Source organism: Heterodontus francisci, chromosome 16 (genome assembly GCF_036365525.1).
Source record: "Heterodontus francisci isolate sHetFra1 chromosome 16, sHetFra1.hap1, whole genome shotgun sequence".
NCBI lineage: Eukaryota > Metazoa > Chordata > Chondrichthyes > Heterodontiformes > Heterodontidae > Heterodontus > Heterodontus francisci.
In genome coordinates, this window is record NC_090386.1 from 100,306,939 (window position 1) to 100,326,630 (window position 19,692).

At 46.7% G+C, this 19,692-nt stretch overlaps 2 protein-coding genes across 2 annotated transcripts in view; one reads left to right on the forward strand and one right to left on the reverse strand.

Moving 5' to 3' along the window:
* LOC137378417 (uncharacterized) overlaps window positions 1-19,692 on the forward strand; it is a 576,275-nt gene that overhangs the window by 174,844 nt on the left and 381,739 nt on the right. The window lies entirely within an intron of this gene.
* Window positions 1-19,692, reverse strand: part of mtss1 (MTSS I-BAR domain containing 1) — a 171,527-nt gene that overhangs the window by 24,747 nt on the left and 127,088 nt on the right. Inside the window, exons 9-13 of the mRNA XM_068048606.1 lie at window positions 19,496-19,653; window positions 18,318-18,425; window positions 17,084-17,184; window positions 13,191-13,317; window positions 4,463-4,582 (exon numbers count right to left, since the gene is read on the reverse strand). Coding sequence (XP_067904707.1) covers window positions 4,463-4,582; window positions 13,191-13,317; window positions 17,084-17,184; window positions 18,318-18,425; window positions 19,496-19,653 — 614 coding nt within the window. The remainder of the gene's footprint in view (window positions 1-4,462; window positions 4,583-13,190; window positions 13,318-17,083; window positions 17,185-18,317; window positions 18,426-19,495; window positions 19,654-19,692) is intronic.

The following is a 19,692-nucleotide window of genomic DNA, read 5'->3' on the forward strand; positions in this document are numbered from 1 at the left end:
GAGCATCAGTCAGCAGGTTATTGCTGCCTGCCCCAGGCTGGGATCAGACTGAGTTGCAGTAGAAAGGCCAGCTGTAAATATGCTCCTGGGCAATGCACTGATTGTATTATCAGGTAGTTCCTACATGGATTGATCCGATTTAATGCTTATGTTTACAGTGTGGGGCAGAAGGAGAGGGTTAAGAGACACTGTCGGAGCCCTGGTCTGTGCGGTGTCCAACTTCCCGAACAGAGGCAGGTGATAATGCACAACTTGCATTACCCAAGACATCTGACGGCAGATAATATAACAGGTAATTCAAACCATCACCAGAGGTGTCTCTAGGGTTAATGTACTGATATCATTAAGCTGTGGGAGGGCTCTGGACAGAGGTGATAGAGAGAAAGTGTTTCCATTGGCGGTCAGGAACCAGAGGACACAGATTTAAAGTGATTGGCAAAAGAACCAGAGGTCACACGACGAAAAACTTTCTAACACAGTGAGTGTTTAGGATCTGGAATGCACTGTCTGAGAGTGTGGTGGAGGCAGGTTCAGTGAGTGTTTAGGATCTGGAATGCACTGCCTGAGAGTGTGGTGGAGGCAGGTTCAGTGTGTGTTTAGGATCTGGAATGCACTGTCTGAGAATGTGGTGGAGGCAGGTTCAGTGAGTGTTTAGGATCTGGAATGCACTGCCTGAGAGTGTGGTGGAGGCAGGTTCAGTGTGTGTTTAGGATCTGGAATGCACTGTCTGTGAGTGTGGTGGAGGCAGGTTCAGTGAGTGTTTAGGATCTGGAATGCACTGTCTGTGAGTGTGGTGGAGGCAGGTTCAGTGAGTGTTTAGGATCTGGAATGCACTGCCTGAGAGTGTGGTGGAGGCAGGTTCAGTGAGTGTTTAGGATCTGGAATACACTGTCTGAGAGTGTGGTGGAGGCAGGTTCAGTGAGTGTTTAGGATCTGGAATGCACTGCCTGAGAGTGTGGTGGAGGCAGGTCAGTGAGTGTTTAGGATCTGGAATGCACTGTCTGAGAGTGTGGTGGAGGCAGGTTCAGTGAGTGTTTAGGATCTGGAATGCACTGCCTGAGAGTGCGGTGGAGGCAGGTTCAGTGTGTGTTTAGGATCTGGAATGCACTGTCTGAGAGTGTGGTGGAGGCAGGTTCAGTGAGTGTTTAGGATCTGGAATGCACCGTCTGAGAGTGTGGTGGAGGCAGGTTCAATCATGGCTTTCAAAGGGGAATTGGATAATTATCATCAGAGAAGAAATGTGCAGGGATTCAGGGAAAAGACAGGGGAGTGGGTCGAGGTGATTATTCTTAAAGAGAACCAGCACAGACACAATGGGCTGAAAGCTCATCTTTAGTGCTGTAACAATACTGTGATTCATTGTGTTACATCCCAAATATATAGTTCATCACTCAACCTGTTGAATGACAATCACCAGACAGACCTGTCCCCACCAGTACTGTTCCCCAGTGTTATAGAGTGACAGACCTGTCCCCACCAGTACTGTACCCCAGTGTTATACAGTGACAGACCTGTCCCCACCAGTACTGTATCCCAGTGTTATACAGTGACAGACCTGTCCCCACCAGTACTGTACCCCAGTGTTATACAGTGACAGACCTGTCCCCACCAGTACTGTACCCCAGTGTTATACAGTGACAGACCTGTCCCCACCAGTACTGTACCCCAGTGTTATTCAGTGACAGACCTGTCCCCACCAGTACTGTACCCCAGTGTTATACAGTGACAGACCTGTCCCCACCAGTACTGTATCCCAGTGTTATACAGTGACAGACCTGTCCCCACCAGTACTGTACCCCAGTGTTATTCAGTGACAGTCCTGTCCCCACCAGTACTGTACCCCAGTGTTATACAGTGACAGACCTGTCCCCACCAGTACTGTACCCCAGTGTTATACAGTGACAGACCTGTCCCCACCAGTACTGTACCCCAGTGTTATACAGTGACAGACCTGTCCCCACCAGTACTGTACCCCAGTGTTATACAGTGACAGACCTGTCCCCACCAGTACTGTACCCCAGTGTTATACAGTGACAGACTTGTCCCCACCAGTACTGTACCCCAGTGTTATACAGTGACAGACCTGTCCTCACCAGTACTGTACCCCAGTGTTATACACTGACGTACCTGTCCCCACCAGTACTGTACCCCAGTGTTACACAGTGACAGACCTATCCCCACCAGTACTGTACCCAAGTGTTATAGAATGACAGACCTGTCCCCACCAGTACTATACCCCAGTGTTATACAGTGACAGACCTATCCCCACCAGTACTGTACCCCAGTGTTATACAGTGACAGACCTATCCCCACCAGCACTGTACCCCAGTGTTATACAGTGACAGACCTATCCCCACCAGTACTGTACCCAAGTGTTATAGAGTGACAGACCTATCCCCACCAGTACTGTACCCAAGTGTTATAGAGTGACAGATCTGTCCCCACCAGTACTGTACCCCAGTGTTATACAGTGACAGACATGTCCCCACCAGTATTGTACCCCAGTGTTATACAGTGACAGACCTGTCCCCACCAGTACTGTACCCCAGTGTTATACAGTGACAGACATGTCCCCACCAGTATTGTACCCCAGTGTTATACAGTGACAGACCTGTCCCCACCAGTACTGTACCCCATTGTTATACAGTGACAGACCTGTCCCCACCAGTACTGTACCCCATTGTTATACAGTGACAGACCTATCCCCACCAGTACTGTACCCCAGTGTTATACAGTGACAGACCTGTCCCCTCCAGTACTGTACCCCAGTGTTATACAGTGACAGACCTGTCCCCTCCAGTACTGTACCCAGTGTTATACAGTGACAGACCTGTACCCACCAGTACTGTACCCCAGTGTTATACAGTGACAGACCTATCCCCACCAGTACTGTACCCCAGTGTTATACAGTGACAGACCTGTCCCCTCCAGTACTGTACCCCAGTGTTATACAGTGACAGACCTGTCCCCACCAGTATTGTACCCCAGTGTTATACAGTGACAGACCTGTCCCCTCCAGTACTGTACCCCAGTGTTATACAGTGACAGACCTGTCCCCTCCAGTACTGTACCCCAGTGTTATACAGTGACAGACCTGTCCCCTCCAGTACTGTACCCCAGTGTTATTCACTGACAGTCCCCTACCCCTGTACTGGAACAGGCTGCCAGCTTGGTTGGTGGACGCCGATTTGCTGAATTCCTTCAAGCGGGTGCCGCAGCTGTTATTGGTTGGCACGACGATTACATTTTATAGGAGAGAGGTTCTGCAGGGAATTCAGCGCCCCAGTGATCTCCTGGAATAGTTTTGATCGCCATGGCTGGGGTGGAGACTAATTTCCCAGAATCATTTTCCTCCAAATTGGCCCAGTGTTTTGGGGGAATTGGGAGTGAATACACAAGGACAGGCTGATGGACCAGAGCATCTTTACCTGTTGGTCATTGTTCGTTTTTGTGACAAGAAACTCCCAGTAAAACATCGCACTCCGCCAAGAAAAAATATCTCTGATCTCTTCACCCAAATTCCAGTCCTCCCTGCACATTGCTCAGCCCTTTCCCCATTATTACAGCCAAGTGGGAACTGCACTTAGATGCATGAATAGGATGGGAATAGAGGGATACGGTCCCCGGAAGTGCAGAAGGTTTTAGTTTAGGCAGGCATCAAGATCGGCGCAGGCTTGGAGGGCCAAATGGCCTGTTCCTGTGCTGTACTGTTCTTTGCTGAGTGGACGCTGCAGGGATCAAAGGGGTTTTGGGGGGGTAGTGGCAGGAGGTTGGGGCCAAGTTACAGCCCCTCACCCAGCCCAGCACCCTCTTACCCTTTCAACGAACCATCCAGCCCCTGACTCACCCAACTTATACCCTCACCCAGCTCCTCAACCACTCATCCAGACCCACCCTCACCCATCCACTCAAACTCTTACCCAGCCCCTCACACCCTCTCATCTTTTTGAGGAACAGAAACAGAGGAAGAAATGCAGAAAAAAATGGGGGAACTTTACACCAAAAAAAATCCTCCCTGAAAATTGGGCTTGTGAAATTGATAAACAGCCACCAATTAATTTGTGTCAAACGGACACTGGATCTCAGAGCTGACCCACCCGCCATGAGTAAACAGAGGCCCAGGGCTGTGTGCGTGCCCCAACTCCCTCTGCCCCACTACCTTTCGAGACTCTAACCTCTGCTCTCTGAACATCTCTTCTTTCACCCCATTAGTCTCCCTCCCGCCTCAACCCCACTCAGTGTCGACCCCTCCCATTGTAAGGCACGCTGGGTTCCGAAAGTGAAAGGTGCCACAAAGAGAACAGGAAGATCCCAGCCAGATAGGACACAGCTCACCCCTCCCTCTCCCAACAAAATTGTTTCCACATGCTCTGCTCCGGTTATTCCAGTTACACAGCTCGGGCGATGCCAACCCTCCCCCAGGACCCAAACTCAAACCTGGCTTCGAACAGGCTGTTATCACCTTGGTGGTTGCTGCCCAGAGCCCAATCTTGGAGCCCGAGCAGACAGAGGTGGGAGAGTTGCATTCGCTAACCGACCTCCAGGTTTCTGAGGCCTCGGAGGAAGCTGAACTGGTAGATTTCTGCAGGTTCAGCCGGTGATTAAAGCAAAAAAGGAAACAGAGGAGAGAGAGGAGAAAGGAAGTAGAAGATTAGAAATCAAAATCGTGATCATTTTTTTTGTTAAACCGTATGAAAGTCTGGGGGTTACCCAGCAACAGCCAATCCAACTCACATCAACATTGCAGCATCAAACACATTTAGCATGATAAACATTGACTGGTCTTTCAATGTTCAACACAATGCACACATCCAGTTTACTTCATGAGCTGAGATTTGCTCCCAGATTGAAACCTATTCCCCCGCCCCCCGATACCCCTCCTTCCCCACCCCCATCACTCCACCTCCCCAACCCCCACCTCCCCCCAATATCCCTTCCCCCCCACCTCCACCTTCCCCCCCATACCCCTCCTCTCCCACCCCCATCCCCCCAACCCCCACCTCCCCCCAATACCCCTTCCCCCCATCCTCCACCTTCCTCCCCAATACCCCTCCTCTCCCACCCCCATCCCTCCAATACCCCACCTCCCCACCCCCATCTTCCCCCCAATACCCCACCTTCATCTTCCCCCCAATCCCACCTTCCCCCCCCACTCTCCACCTTCCCCAATACCCCACCTCCCCCATTTCTGTTCCCCCCCACCCTCCACCTTCCCCCATTCCCCACCTTCCCCCCATACCCCTCCTCCCCCACCCCCACCACCCTTCCTCCCATCCCCCTCCTCACCCCCTCACACGCATTGCTCTGACGATGGGATACCTGTGAAACTACCCCCGGTAGGGAAAGCACGTCTCCACACCCTTGCCGGTCTCACTTGTATCAGAGTGGGATATACAGAGAAACACTGGGATTTGGGGGCTAACCTGGGGAGGTGTTGGGGTTTGGGGGGCATTGTTGAAGGTAACTAGTGTAGGGGCAAAGGGGGGGAAATAGAGTGAATGAAAGTCTTTACATTAAGACACCAACAATACCAAAACCAGACCCACTGTTGGATTCCGAGAGTCAATTTGAAACAGGCACAATCTGAAGGATGTGTCGAAACCTCGTGACCCTGGCAGATTATTCCAAATATCTATCAGCCTCAGTAAAATTCCACCCAGTAATTGTCTTTACTAATTTTTTGTGTTGATTTACTCTGTAGTCTTGTTTCACCTCCTATTTACTACTTCAGAAATACCGTCTTAAACAACCCCTTCCCAGTCGACAGAGTTCAAAGCTTCCCTCATGCCTTGGGTTCAGTCTTACTGTCTCGGCCCACTAGACCCTTCTCGTGTAGGGGACCTTCCTACATAAATGTTTGCTCATTCCTGGCTCCCTGATGGAACCTTCCACAAGCTCCATTCAACCCCTCTGCCCATCATGACTGGGGAGTCATCAAGTGTCTTCAGGTGAACTGGGGTCAGATTGCAGGAAGTAATTGGACCTGAACACACAGGTCATGCAGTCCCCATGTTAAAGCCACACACTGCATTTACTTTAATAAAATATGATATTTATAGTTAAATGACAAACAATATACAAGCTGGAAAGCAGAGAAGTGGAAGTGACCACATCACAGGAATTACACAGTATTTACATCACATAAACAAGCCATTCGGCCCGACAGGTTTGTGCTGATGTTTCGGCTGCACTCCTCCCACTCTTACTTCATCTCAACTTACCAACATATCCTTTTATTCCTTTCTCCCTCATATGTTCATCTAGATTCCCCTCAAATGTCTCGATACTATTCACCTCAACCACTCCCTGTGGTAACGAGTTCCACATTCTCACCACTCTCTGGGGAAAGAGGTTTCTCCTGAATTCCCTATCGGATTTATTAGTGACTGTCTTATATTGATGGCCCCTAATCCTCTCCTCGTCTGTAAGCGGAGATGTACTTGTTGAAGGGCTGGGAGATGTAAAATTGAGCCTTGACAGCAGCATGACTGGTTGGTAGGGTGTAATTACTGTGTGACCTGTTCACATTGGCAGGTTCATTATAAATGCAGACACAGGAATTTATAATGAGAAGAGTGAACAACAGGAAGTAAGGTTTTGTAGACAGGAAGTTCAGGCAGGCATTAGATTTTTAATATTTTCTAGATACTTCCCTTCCCGTTTAATGTTTTAGGAGCGGGTTCCTGGATGCTGCCATCTAATCTGATGTCATGAAGGTGCCATTTCTTACTGAAAAGGCCGAGCAAACCTCTCTTGTAACGTCAGGGAGCAGCAGCTAACCCTCCACAACAATCCTGTCCATTGCTGTGTTACTGCACTGACAGCAGTGTTTTACAGTGGCTTCTCCAACAAATACGTCACAGTTAAATCTCAAAATTAAATGGTGCCTTTTGCTGCTGATATGAAATAATTATTTTAAACTCCTCAAACAAGGGACATTCATACAACACTCCTCATAGAGAATTCTAGAATGTTCCAGCACAGGAGAAGGCTATTCACCCCATCATGTCAGCTCTCTGAAGGATCTTTTCACTCACTCCACAAAACCCTGCACACCTTCACCACAACTTTTTACATTCCGTTTTTCCAAATATTTATCAATTTCTCTTTCAACAGTTACTGTGGATTCCGCTGCCACCAGTTTCTGGGCAGACACCTCCGTATCCTAACAACCAGCATTATTAAAACAACCATCCTCATCTCTCCCTTTGCACATTGACAGATGATTTGAAATTGATGCCTCCCAGTCACCAACTCACTTGTCAGTGGAAACAGAATAAATCCTGAAAAACGATCAAAACCCCTCGGCATTTTGAACACCTCCACTAGATTTCCTTGTGACCTTTTTTCCTAATGAAAATAACCCAATGTGTCCCGTCTCTCCCCAGCGTGAAAGCCTCCCATTCCCGGGATCACTGTGACTCCCTCTGCACTTCACCATTCTCCCAAAATTCTAACAGTCGGACCCCAGAAACAGCCTCAATATTCCAACTGGAACAAAGTCTCAGAAAATATTTAGAAACATTAACAAGTTAACATGTTTCTCCTGAAGTACAGTGACAATTTCTTTAAAAAGAACAATGCTTATTATAGGAAAACAGTAGCAGAGTGATTATGTTACTGAACTAGTAATCGAGAGCCTGGGTTAATGATCCGGAGACATGAGTTCAAATCCCACCAAGACAGCTGGGGAATCTAAATTCAGTTAATTAAATAAAATCGGGAATAAAAAGCTAATCTCAATAATGGTACCATGAAACTATCATCGATTGTTGTAAAAACCCATGTGATTCACTAATGTCCTTTAGGGAAGGAAATCTGCCGTCCATACCTGGTCTGGCCTACATGTGATTCCAGACCCACAGCAATGTGGTTAACTCTTACATGCCCTCTGAAATGGTCTAGCAAACCACTCAGTTCAAGGGCAATTAGGGATGGGCAATAAATGCTGGTGTTGCCAGTGACACTAACATCCCGTGAGTGAATAAAACAAATATTACGAGGGTGACAGGATGCAAGTGTTTAGAATAATGAAAGGATAGAACAGGGTAGAGAGAAGTAGACTGTTGAAAATTGAGAACGAGGAGCCACAGATATAAAATTAAAGATAAGAGATTTCAAACAGAGGGCAAGCGAAGCTTCTTCACGGAGTTGGGAGGTAGTGGGTTCACCTAAAGGGTTAGTGGTTGAGGTAGAAATTCAAGTCAACATTCAGGATCAGATTGGATTGGGGGGATGAATGAATGAAAAGCGGTTGAAGGGATTTGGGAACAGGATTAGAACAATTTGCTCAAATGGAGGATAAACACCAACAGCTGGGCCAATAGCCTGTTTCCATGTTGTAATTTCTACGTATTTCAGTAAACAAAAAGCTATTCTGCAGTAGAGCACCCTAATGTCCCCCTGCCTGTGCATCTCAATGTCCTGCACACTCTAATGTCCCCCGCCTGTGCATCTCAATGTCCTGCACACTCTAATGTCCCCGCCTGTGCATCTCAATGTCCTGCACACTCTAATGTCCCCGCCTGTGCATCTCAATGTCCTGCACACTCTAATGTCCCCCGCCTGTGCATCTCAATGTCCTGCACACTCTAATGTCCCCCGCCTGTGCATCTCAATGTCCTGCACACTCTAATGTCCCCCGCCTGTGCATCTCAATGTCCTGCACACTCTAATGTCCCCCTGCCTGTGCATCTCAATGTCCTGCACACCCTAATGTCCCCGCCTGTGCATCTCAATGTCCTGCACACTCTAATGTCCCCCGCCTGTGCATCTCAATGTCCTGCACACTCTAATGTCCCCCGCCTGTGCATCTCAATGTCCTGCACACTCTAATGTCCCCCGCCTGTGCATCTCAATGTCCTGCACACTCTAATGTCCCCCGCCTGTGCATCTCAATGTCCTGCACACCCTAATGTCCCCCGCCTGTGCATCTCAATGTCCTGCACACCCTAATGTCCCCGCCTGTGCATCTCAATGTCCTGCACACTCTAATGTCCCCTGCCTGTGCATCTCAATGTCCTGCACACTCTAATGTCCCCCGCCTGTGCATCTCAATGTCCTGCACACCCTAATGTCCCCCGCCTGTGCATCTCAATGTCCTGCACACTCTAATGTCCCCTGCCTGTGCATCTCAATGTCCTGCACACTCTAATGTCCCCTGCCTGTGCATCTCAATGTCCTGCACACTCTAATGTCCCCCACCTGTGCATCTCAATGTCCTGCACACTCTAATGTCCCCTGCCTGTGCATCTCAATGTCCTGCACACCCTAATGTCCCCCTGCCTGTGCATCTCAATGTCCTGCACACTCTAATGTCCCCCGCCTGTGCATCTCAATGTCCTGCACACTCTAATGTCCCCCGCCTGTGCATCTCAATGTCCTGCACACTCTAATGTCCCCTGCCTGTGCATCTCAATGTCCTGCACACCCTAATGTCCCCCTGCCTGTGCATCTCAATGTCCTGCACACTCTAATGTCCCCCGCCTGTGCATCTCAATGTCCTGCACACTCTAATGTCCCCCGCCTGTGCATCTCAATGTCCTGCACACTCTAATGTCCCCCGCCTGTGCATCTCAATGTCCTGCACACTCTAATGTCCCCTGCCTGTGCATCTCAATGTCCTGCACACTCTAATGTCCCCCGCCTGTGCATCTCAATGTCCTGCACACTCTAATGTCCCCTGCCTGTGCATCTCAATGTCCTGCACACTCTAATGTCCCCCGCCTGTGCATCTCAATGTCCTGCACACCCTAATGTCCCCGCCTGTGCATCTCAATGTCCTGCACACTCTAATGTCCCCCGCCTGTGCATCTCAATGTCCTGCACACTCTAATGTCCCCCGCCTGTGCATCTCAATGTCCTGCACACTCTAATGTCCCCTGCCTGTGCATCTCAATGTCCTGCACACTCTAATGTCCCCCGCCTGTGCATCTCAATGTCCTGCACACCCTAATGTCCCCCGCCTGTGCATCTCAATGTCCTGCACACTCTAATGTCCCCCGCCTGTGCATCTCAATGTCCTGCACACCCTAATGTCCCCCGCCTGTGCATCTCAATGTCCTGCACACTCTAATGTCCCCTGCCTGTGCATCTCAATGTCCTGCACACTCTAATGTCCCCCGCCTGTTCATCTCAATGTCCTGCACACTCTAATGTCCCCTGCCTGTGCATCTCAATGTCCTGCACACTCTAATGTCCCCCGCCTGTTCATCTCAATGTCCTGCACACTCTAATGTCCCCCGCCTGTGCATCTCAATGTCCTGCACACTCTAATGTCCCCCGCCTGTTCATCTCAATGTCCTGCACACTCTAATGTCCCCCGCCTGTTCATCTCAATGTCCTGCACACTCTAATGTCCCCCGCCTGTTCATCTCAATGTCCTGCACACTCTAATGTCCCCCGCCTGTTCATCTCAATGTCCTGCACACTCTAATGTCCCCTGCCTGTTCATCTCAATGTCCTGCACACTCTAATGTCCCCCGCCTGTTCATCTCAATGTCCTGCACACACTAGTAAGACGAATAAACAGTGATTCTGTTACGATGGTGGTGCTGCTTGACAGGGGAGACTTCACCAAGACACTGGAGATGACATCCTACTCTCTCTGTTACTAACTTTCATGCCTGACTGCAGTGGAAAGCAATCCTACACTATTTCCTTCCCTTTCAACTAAGCTGTAAAGTTTTACAATGAAATAGAGTAGAGTGAAAAGTGCAAAGATGGAAGCTTAGAAAATAAGGACCAATCGATCCTAAATTAAAAGCAAAATACTGCGGATGCTGGAAATCTGAAATAAAAATAAGAAATGCTGGAAATACTCAGCAGGTCTGGCCGCATCTGTGGAGAGAGAAGCAGAGTTAACGTTCCAGATTGATGACCTTTCATCAGACCTGGCAAAAGTTAGAAATGTAATAGGCTTCAAGCAAGTGAAAGGGGGGGGGGAGAGGGGGGGGAAGAAGGACAAAAGGGAAGGTGTTTGATAGGGCAGAGGACAGGGGAGATTAATGAGAGAGATGTCACTGAACAAAAGGCAAAGGGAGAGGTAATAGTTGTGGTAAAAGACAAAGCATTTGTCCAGAGAGAGTGTTAATTGCAGAATAATAAACAGCTCTGTCCAAAAGCAAAAACATGTGAAAAACAGGTTAAAGACAGACACATGGTTAAAAAATAAATTAAAATGGCAGTCATGCTCTGTAATTGTCGAACTCAATGTTGAGTCCAGAACTCTGTACAGTCCCTAATCGGAATATGAGGTGCTGTTCCTCATGGTTACATTGGGGAGACCAAACGCAGATTGGGCGACTGCCTTGCGGAAATCCTCTGCTCAGTCATCAAGCATAACCTCCGGTCGCCTGTCATTTTAATTCACCACCCTGCCCACATTGTTGTCCTTGGCTCGCTGCAGTGTTCCAGTGAACCTCAACGCAAGCTCAAAGAACAGCACCTGATCTTCCGATCAGTCACTCTACAGCCTTCTAGACTCAACATTGCGTTCAACAATTTCACAGCATGACTGCCAATTTATTATTTTTTAACCATGTGTCTGTCTTTAACATGTTTTTCACATGTTTACTTTTGGACAGAGCTGTTCATTATTCTGCAATTAACACTCTCTCTGGACAAATGCTTTGTCTTTTACCACAACTATTAGCACTCCCTTTGCCTTTTGTTCAGTGACATCTCTGACATTAATCTCTCCTGTCCTCTGCCCTATCAAACACTTTCTCTTTTGTTCTTCTTCTCCCCCACCCCGCCCTCCACTTGCTCAAAATCTATTACATTTCTAACTTTTGCCAGTTCTGATGAAGGGTCACTGACCTGAAACGTTAACTCTGCTTCTCTCTCCATTGATGCTGCCAGACCTGCTGAGTATTTCCGGCACTTTCCACTATAAACATATAATGAAAGTCTTAATGTAAGGACAAAATGTTTGACTTTAAAATGGGGTTGAATTATGCTTGCATATTCTGGTGAAATTCTCCCCATTCTCTAACCCCACTTCATCTGAAGATTATGGTTGATTTGGTTTTTTTGATTCTCAATGCAGAATGCCGTGGACTAAGGGGTAGGCTGATGTAAACTGGTGGCGTGTATATGGATTGAGTGTTGGTTCGGGGCCAGTACACATACATGTCCAGTAAGAGATTAATCTGACCATCATCTAACACGAGTCTGTTTGATTTTTTTTACACACGTTCTTTCAATTCTAGTCTCGCGATCCCCAATTCCCATCACTCCACCATTGGCGGCTGTGCCTTCGGCTGCCTGGGCCCCAAGCTCTGGAATTCCCTCCCTGAACTCTTTGTCCCTCTCTCCTTCTTTAAGTCACTCCTTAAAACCTACCTCTTTGCACAAGCTTTTGGTCACCTGTCCTACGTCTCCGTCTTGATTTAATGCCAATTTTTGTCTGACTGATGCTCCTGACGTTTTACTACAGTGAAGATTCTATAGAAATGCAAGTTGTTGTACAGAACATGTTTAACCTGCTGTTTAGTATCTGGTATTTTATTGTTACAGTGTAGACCAACAGTGTACGTCACATTAGTTACTGCGGGAACTGTTGTGGAGTCGGAATTCCTATCGTGGTCTAGTGACCTGCTGTCAGATTACGCTCATCTATACGTGAAGCGAAGACAGGATCGTGTGTGGCTGCAGCTCAACCCCTACGGCCAAACACCCCACCCACATACCTCACACACAAAGAATAAAGCCTCTGGTCGGAGGTCGCCCCCCTCCGTCCTGACAGCAGAACCTGGTGTAAGTCAGTGCATTTAATGGGGCGGGCGGGGGGGGGGGGTGCGAAATCAGGGACAAAAAAAAAAATTCACCATGATACACAACTGGATCCAAATCGCCCTGAACTATAGGACAAGCTGAATTGTCCAACAGAATGGAGGAGGTGCTCTCTCTTCCTCTGCTCACTTGATGAATAGTCTCTCTAAAAGTTCTACTGCAGGTCTCAAAGCCAAGCCTGAAAACCTAGCAAAACCCCCAGTATATAATCGGGGTTCCACTGGCCAATTTTGGGTTTTCATGCAGAACTGACCCTTCAGTGACCCTATAGTTTGAGCAATATTACAGCAAGGCACAGCGACACCGAGACAAGCAGCAACATCAGGACAGAGTGCACAATAACACACAGTGCACAATAACAGCAAAGCTGGCTTGGAGTCAGGTTCCATCCTCACCTGGCTGCTTCCATCAGCTGTCCAGACGGATGGCGGTTGTATAAAAAGTGTTTCCATTGACGGAGAGGCAGACTCGAAGCTGGGAATACTGGGGTGCCTTCCTGCAGCATGTGGATATTGATAAGTGCTGTGCAAACAAAAGGCAGAGAATCTGGGTGAGATTTCTTTACACCATTTGTCTGTTTATAACTGTCGCACATTCCTGGTCAGATACTGCCTGCTCCATCACTTCAAAAATCCTGTTCTATCCTCAAATCCTCCATAATTTTCCTTCACTGCGCTTATGTAATAATCTCCAGCCCTGCTCACAGATCCCTGCATCTTAATGGTCTCGATAGCTGAGTATCACATCAAACGGTGCCTGTATAAACAATCAGCTTTTTCCTGTATGCTTTACATTTAATTTCCAGAACAGAAACAGGTCATTAGGACTAACTACTCTGTGCCGGTGTTTCTGTGCCACATGAGCCTACTCTCACCCCTCTTGTGTGTAATGAGGTCGGATTAATGAGAGATCGCGTAGTTAAGGATCCTCTAGGGGGAAGCGATCATATGGTAGAATTTCAAATTCAGTTTGAAGGCGAGCAACTTAAACCAGTGTCTTCAACTTAAACAAGGGCAATTACAGAGGTATGAAGAAAGAGTTGTCTAAAGCAGGCTGGGAAAATAGACTAAGGGGAAGGTCAGTGGATGAGCAGTGGCAGATATTTAAGCACATATTTCATAACGCTCAGCAAACATTTGTTCCGGTCAGAAGGAAGGATTCGAAGAGAACGGTGAACCACCCGTGGATAACAAAGGAAGTTAAGGAGAATATCAAATCAAATACAAAGGTGTACAATGTGGCAAAAGCTAGTGGTAGGCCAGAGGATTGGGAATTTTTTAGAAACCAGCAGCGGATGACTAAAAAACTAATAAAGAGGGAGAAAATTGATTATGAGAGTAAATTGGCAAGAAATATAAAAACAAACAGTAAGAGCTTCTATGGGTATATAAAAAGGAAGAGAGTAGCTGAAGTAAGTGTGGGACCTTTAGAGGATGAGACTGGGGAATTAATAACAGGGAACAGGGAAATGGCAGATAATTTAAACCAATATCTTGCATCGGTCTTCACGGTGGAGGACACTATAAACATCCCAACAATAATAGATGAACAAGGTGTAAATGGCAGGGAGGAACTTGTAACAATCTCTATCACGAGGGAAAAGGTGCTGGACAAACTGATGGGACTAAAGGCAGACAAGTCACCAGGACCTGATGGCCTGCATCCAAGGGTTTTAAAAGAAGTAGCTGCAGAGATAGTGGAGGCATTGGTCATAATATACCAAAACTCACTGGATTCCGGTAGGATACCAGCCGATTGGAAAACCGCTAATGTGACACCCCTATTCAAGAAGGGAGGGAGACAGAAAGCAGGAAACTGTAGACCAGTTAGCTTAACATCAGTCATTGGGAAAATGCTAGAGTCCATTCTTAAGGAAGAAATAGCAGGACATTTAGAAAAACATAATGCAATCAAACAGAGTCAACATGGTTTTATGAAAGGGAAATCATGTTTGACAAATTTGTTAGAGTTCTTTGAGGATATAACAAGCAGAGTGGATAAAGGGGAACCAGTAGATGTAGTGTATTTGGATTTTCAGAAGGCTTTCGATAAGGTGCCACATAAAAGGTTATTACACAAAAAGGAGCTCAGGGTATTGGGGGTAATGCGTTGCCATGGATTGAGGATTGGCTAACACACAGAAGGCAGAGAGTCGGGATCAATGGGTCTTTTTCAGGTTGGAAAGGCGTAACTAGTGGGGTGCCACAAGGATCAGTCCTAGGGCCTCAACTATTTACTATCTATATTAATGACTTGGAGGAAGGGACAGAGTGTAGTGTATCCAAATTTGCTGATGATACAAAAATAGGTGGGAAGGCATGTTGTGATGAGGACACAAAGATATAGATAGGTTAAGTGAGTGGGCAAAAACTTGGCAAATGGTGTTCAATGTGGGAAAGTGTGAGGTCATCCACTTTGGTAGGAAGAATAAAAAGGCAGATTATTATTTAGATGGAGAAAGACTACAAAATACTGCAGTACAGAGGGATCTGGGTGTTCTTGTACATGAAACACAAAAGGTCAGCATGCAGGTGCAGCAAGTAATTAAGAAGGCAAATGGAATTTTGGCCTTTATTGCTAGTGGGTTAGAGTTTAAAAATAGGGAAGTCTTGTTACAACTGTACAGGGTGTTGGTGAGGCTGCACCTGGAGTACTGTGTATAGTTTTGGTCCCCGTATTTAAGGAAGGATATACTGGCATTGGAGGCAGTTCAGTAAAGGTTCACTAGGCTGATTCCTGGGATGAAGGGGTTGTCTTATCAAGAACGGTTAAACAGGTTAGACCTTTATTCATTAGAGTTTAGAAGAACGAGACGTCATAGTTTTAGGATTAGGGGTAGCAGATTTAAAACAGAGATGAGGAGAAATTACTTCTCTCAAAGGGTCGTGAATCTGTGGAATTTACTACCCCAGAGTGCGGTGGATGCCAGGACATTGAGTAAATTTAAGGAGGAGATCGACCGATTTTTAATTAGAAATGGGTTGAAGGGTTATGGAGAACGGGCAGGAGAGTGGAATTGAGGCTGAGATGAGATCAGCCATAATCGTATTGAATGGTGGAGCAGGCTCGAGGGGCTGAATTGCCTACTCCTGCTCCCAGTTCTTATGTTCTTATTGAAACATATAAGATTCTGAGGCAGCTTGACAGGGTAGATGTTGAGAATGTGTTTCCACTAGTGGGGGAATCTCGAACTCGGGGGACATAGTTACAGAATAAGGGGACACACATTTAAAACTGAGATGCGAAGGAATTTCTTCTCTCAGAGGGTGGTGAATCTCTGGAATTCCCTGCCTCAGAGAGTTGTGGAGGCTCGATCACTAAATGTATTTAAGGAGGAGGTAGATAGATTTTTGAAATCTCGGGGAGTCGAGGGTTAGGCAGAGCAGGCCCGAAAGGGGAGTTGAGGCCTGGGACAGATCAGCCATGATCTTATTGAATGGCAGGGGGGGGGGGGGGTAGGCTTGAGGGGCTGAATGGCCTACGCCTGCTCCTATTTCTTATGTTGTTATATTCTCTTCATCTCAGTTTATCAACATATCCTTCTATTCCTTTCTCCCTCATGTGTTTATCCAGCTTCCCCTTATATATATATATATATATATATATATATATATATATCGATACTATTCACCTCAAACACTCCATGTAGTAGTGAGTTCCACATTCTCCCCACTCTGTGGGTAAAGAGGTTTCTCCTGAATTCCCAATTGGATTTCATTAGAGACTATCTTATATTGATGGATCCCAGTTCTGGTCTCCTCCACACGTGGAAATATCTCTACCTCTGCCCTATCGAACCCTTTCACAATTCTAACGCCTGTATTAGGTCACCCCTCAACCTTCTCTTTTCTAGAGAGGAGAACCCCAGCCTGTTCAATCTTGCCCTGTTAATCTCTTCTGTGCCCTCACCAGTGCCTCAATATCATTTTTATAACCCAGAGACCAGAACGGTTTCTATAAAAGATAGATCAAGTTCAAGGACTATTCCATCATGTGGTGTACCAGCAACGTAATAAACCTCAAGTGTTCTTTGCAACTGATACAGATAAAGGGCCAATCCCACAGGATATCACCAAGAATAAAGATAGCAGGGAAGGGCGAGTAAAACAAGGAGTGGTTTTAACTGAAGCCAAGCTTAGCTTTAAAAGTCTGAGGAATTCCATTACTTTAAGATGAAGAAAATGAGTTTTGATTTGAACAGTTTGGATGCAGAATGAGGAAGAAAGTAGAGGACGGGACATAAAGGACATTGTCTGGTTAAAACAATAACAGAGGAATACGGAGTCACCTGCTGATAGTCCCCCTGCGAGACAGAGAGCTGCTGGGGGATGAAGGAGGTGTGTGATATGCATAGTTGTAATCATCCGCCAATTTCAAATCCAAGATCACCTGCCAAGGAAAGAGAAGACAAACCTGGTCAGAAACTGCAGCAAATGAAGCCAGTCTCCCAACATCTCGAATGACGGGACGCCAATAGATTAGCTGAACATTCGAACACTCGCACAAATAACAGTGACTTTAAAATTAAAATGTGGCGAATGATCTGCCCAGTATGTTTCAAATGTTATAATCAGCCGAGATAAAAGTTCTGTTACACTCTGAGTATTTTAAGTTTTTTTGAAAAAACACTCATTTGTTCAGACTCATTGCCTCATATCTGCAGTCAGCAATTCACCTCAACAGCAGCTATTCAACTGGAACTGATCTCAATTTTTAAAAGTTTAATTCCCGTACATTCCCCATGGCAACATCTCTATCAATTAGAGTCCACCTGCCAACCAACCAGCACTCTCTTCGCATACAGTATAAATTTGTTGTTTCCCTTACATTGGCATTCTTGCGGATTGTCCTGGTGAGTGCAAGACGAAAAGCTTCTATTTTCAGCAATACTCAAGTTCTGTTTTACCAAACGACTATTTTTAAGACATTTGTTAAAACCTCATCTGTCCTAATAACTCTTGACGTGGTGTCAAATTTTATCTGACTATGCTCCTGTGAAGCACCTTGGACGTTAAAGGCGCTACATAAATACAGGTTGTTGTTGTTTGTGCTGCATCCAGGTAGAGAAGCACATTGACAGATGTTTTATTAAATCATTTCTTAAAATAGGATTTATTTTAATACATAAAAGCAGTTCAAACTATCAGGAGTAAAAGCATCAGTGTTCCGCCCAGTACAGAACCTTCATTCCTGGGATTCGGAGGCTCAGTGTGTTTATTCACTGATTGTGACACAGCAGGTCCTGGCGTCGATCAGAGTCTGTGCTGAGCAGCTGTACAAAGGGCGCTATACCGAGGAGCAGGGAATCAGCCAGGGCTCTCACCTTTGATCACTGGATGTGCATGGGCATTCTTGAGTGCGATGGCCCTTACAGTCAAATAGCAAGGTTCACAGTGACCACAGACGAGCTGGGCTAGAAGGGCCCCTTTTTAAGGCATGATAAATGCTGGAGAGGCAAGAGAGAAAGATGCTGAAAAAGCTCTAACGCCCCCATTCATTCAGCGGAGAGAAAAGCCACTCACCTGTTCACTAGCAAGAGGCAGTTTCTGGGGATCAGCAGTCAGGTTGGTCAGGTCTTCGAGAATAGTCTGTAAGTGTGTAACCTCTCCAAGCATTCCAATCTCCTCACCCTGTGTTTGGTGGGTGCATGAGGAAGAGAAAAGGACATATAAAAAATAGCCCCCTAACAGATATGTTCATGAAATAAAACTCTTTCCAATAAATAAAGAGAATATTTCACAAGAACTCAGCTCCTTTACATCGCAAGGAGACAAAGTGTGAATATAATCAGCAGCTCTGTTAATAAAGTGCAGGAGTGTTTGATCTTCAGAGTCTGCTTGTATTCCCTCGAGTACAGAAGATTAAGGGGGCGATTTAATCGAGGTGTTGAAGATGATTAAAGGATTCGAAAGGGTCGATAGACAGAAACTATTTCCTTTGGGTGGCACAGTGGCGCAGTGGTTAGCACCGCAGCCTCACAGCTCCCGGGACCCGGGTTTGGTTTTGGGTACTGCCTGTGAGGAGTTTGAAAGTTCTCCCTGTGACTGCGTGGGTTTCCACCGGGTGCTCCGGTTTCCTCCCACAGCCAAAGACTTGCAGGTTGACTGTTGTAAATTGCCTCTAGTGTAGGTAGGTGATAGGAGAATGTGGGATTAATGTAGGATTAGTATAAATGGGTGGTTGTTGGTCAGCACAGACTCGGTAGGCCGAAGGGCCTGTTTCAGTGCTGTATCTCTCTGTGACTCTGGTGGAGGGAGTCCAGAACAAGGGGGCAGAACCTTAAAATTCGAGCCAGGGCCGTTCAGGGGTGATGTCAGGAAGCACTTCTTCACACAAAGGGGAGTGAAAATCTGGAACTCTCTCCCCCAAAAAGCTGTTGAGGCCGGGTGTTAACTGTAGATTTCAAAACTGAGATTGTGAGATTTTGGTTGGATAAGGGGATTAAGGTTTACAGAAACGAGGTGGGTAAATGGGGCTAAAATACAGATCGGCCATTATCTAACTGAATGGCGGACAGACCTGAGGGGCTGAATGGCCTCCTCCTGTTCCTGTGCTCAAATATTTGCACTTAAATTATTCCCTAATCTCACCATGCCAAGGCAGAAGTAATAAATACAGAACAAAGCAACACACAAACCAAAACACACCATCTCACTGCTGGTGAACTCAGCTCTCCCCTCCCCCGTATTGTCTGACTTACCAATACAGGCCGCAGGAGGGTAACAAATGTGCAGAACCGACTGCGCTCTTCAATCAGAGCCCGGCACACGGCCTGTTTCTCCGTCTCTTCCAGCAGCATGTACTTCTCATTGACGTCCTGCAATGCAGTGTCCAACTGCAGCCGAACATCCTCCTTCCCTGCAACACAGGACGAGAAACCGTCAGCGTGACATCCTC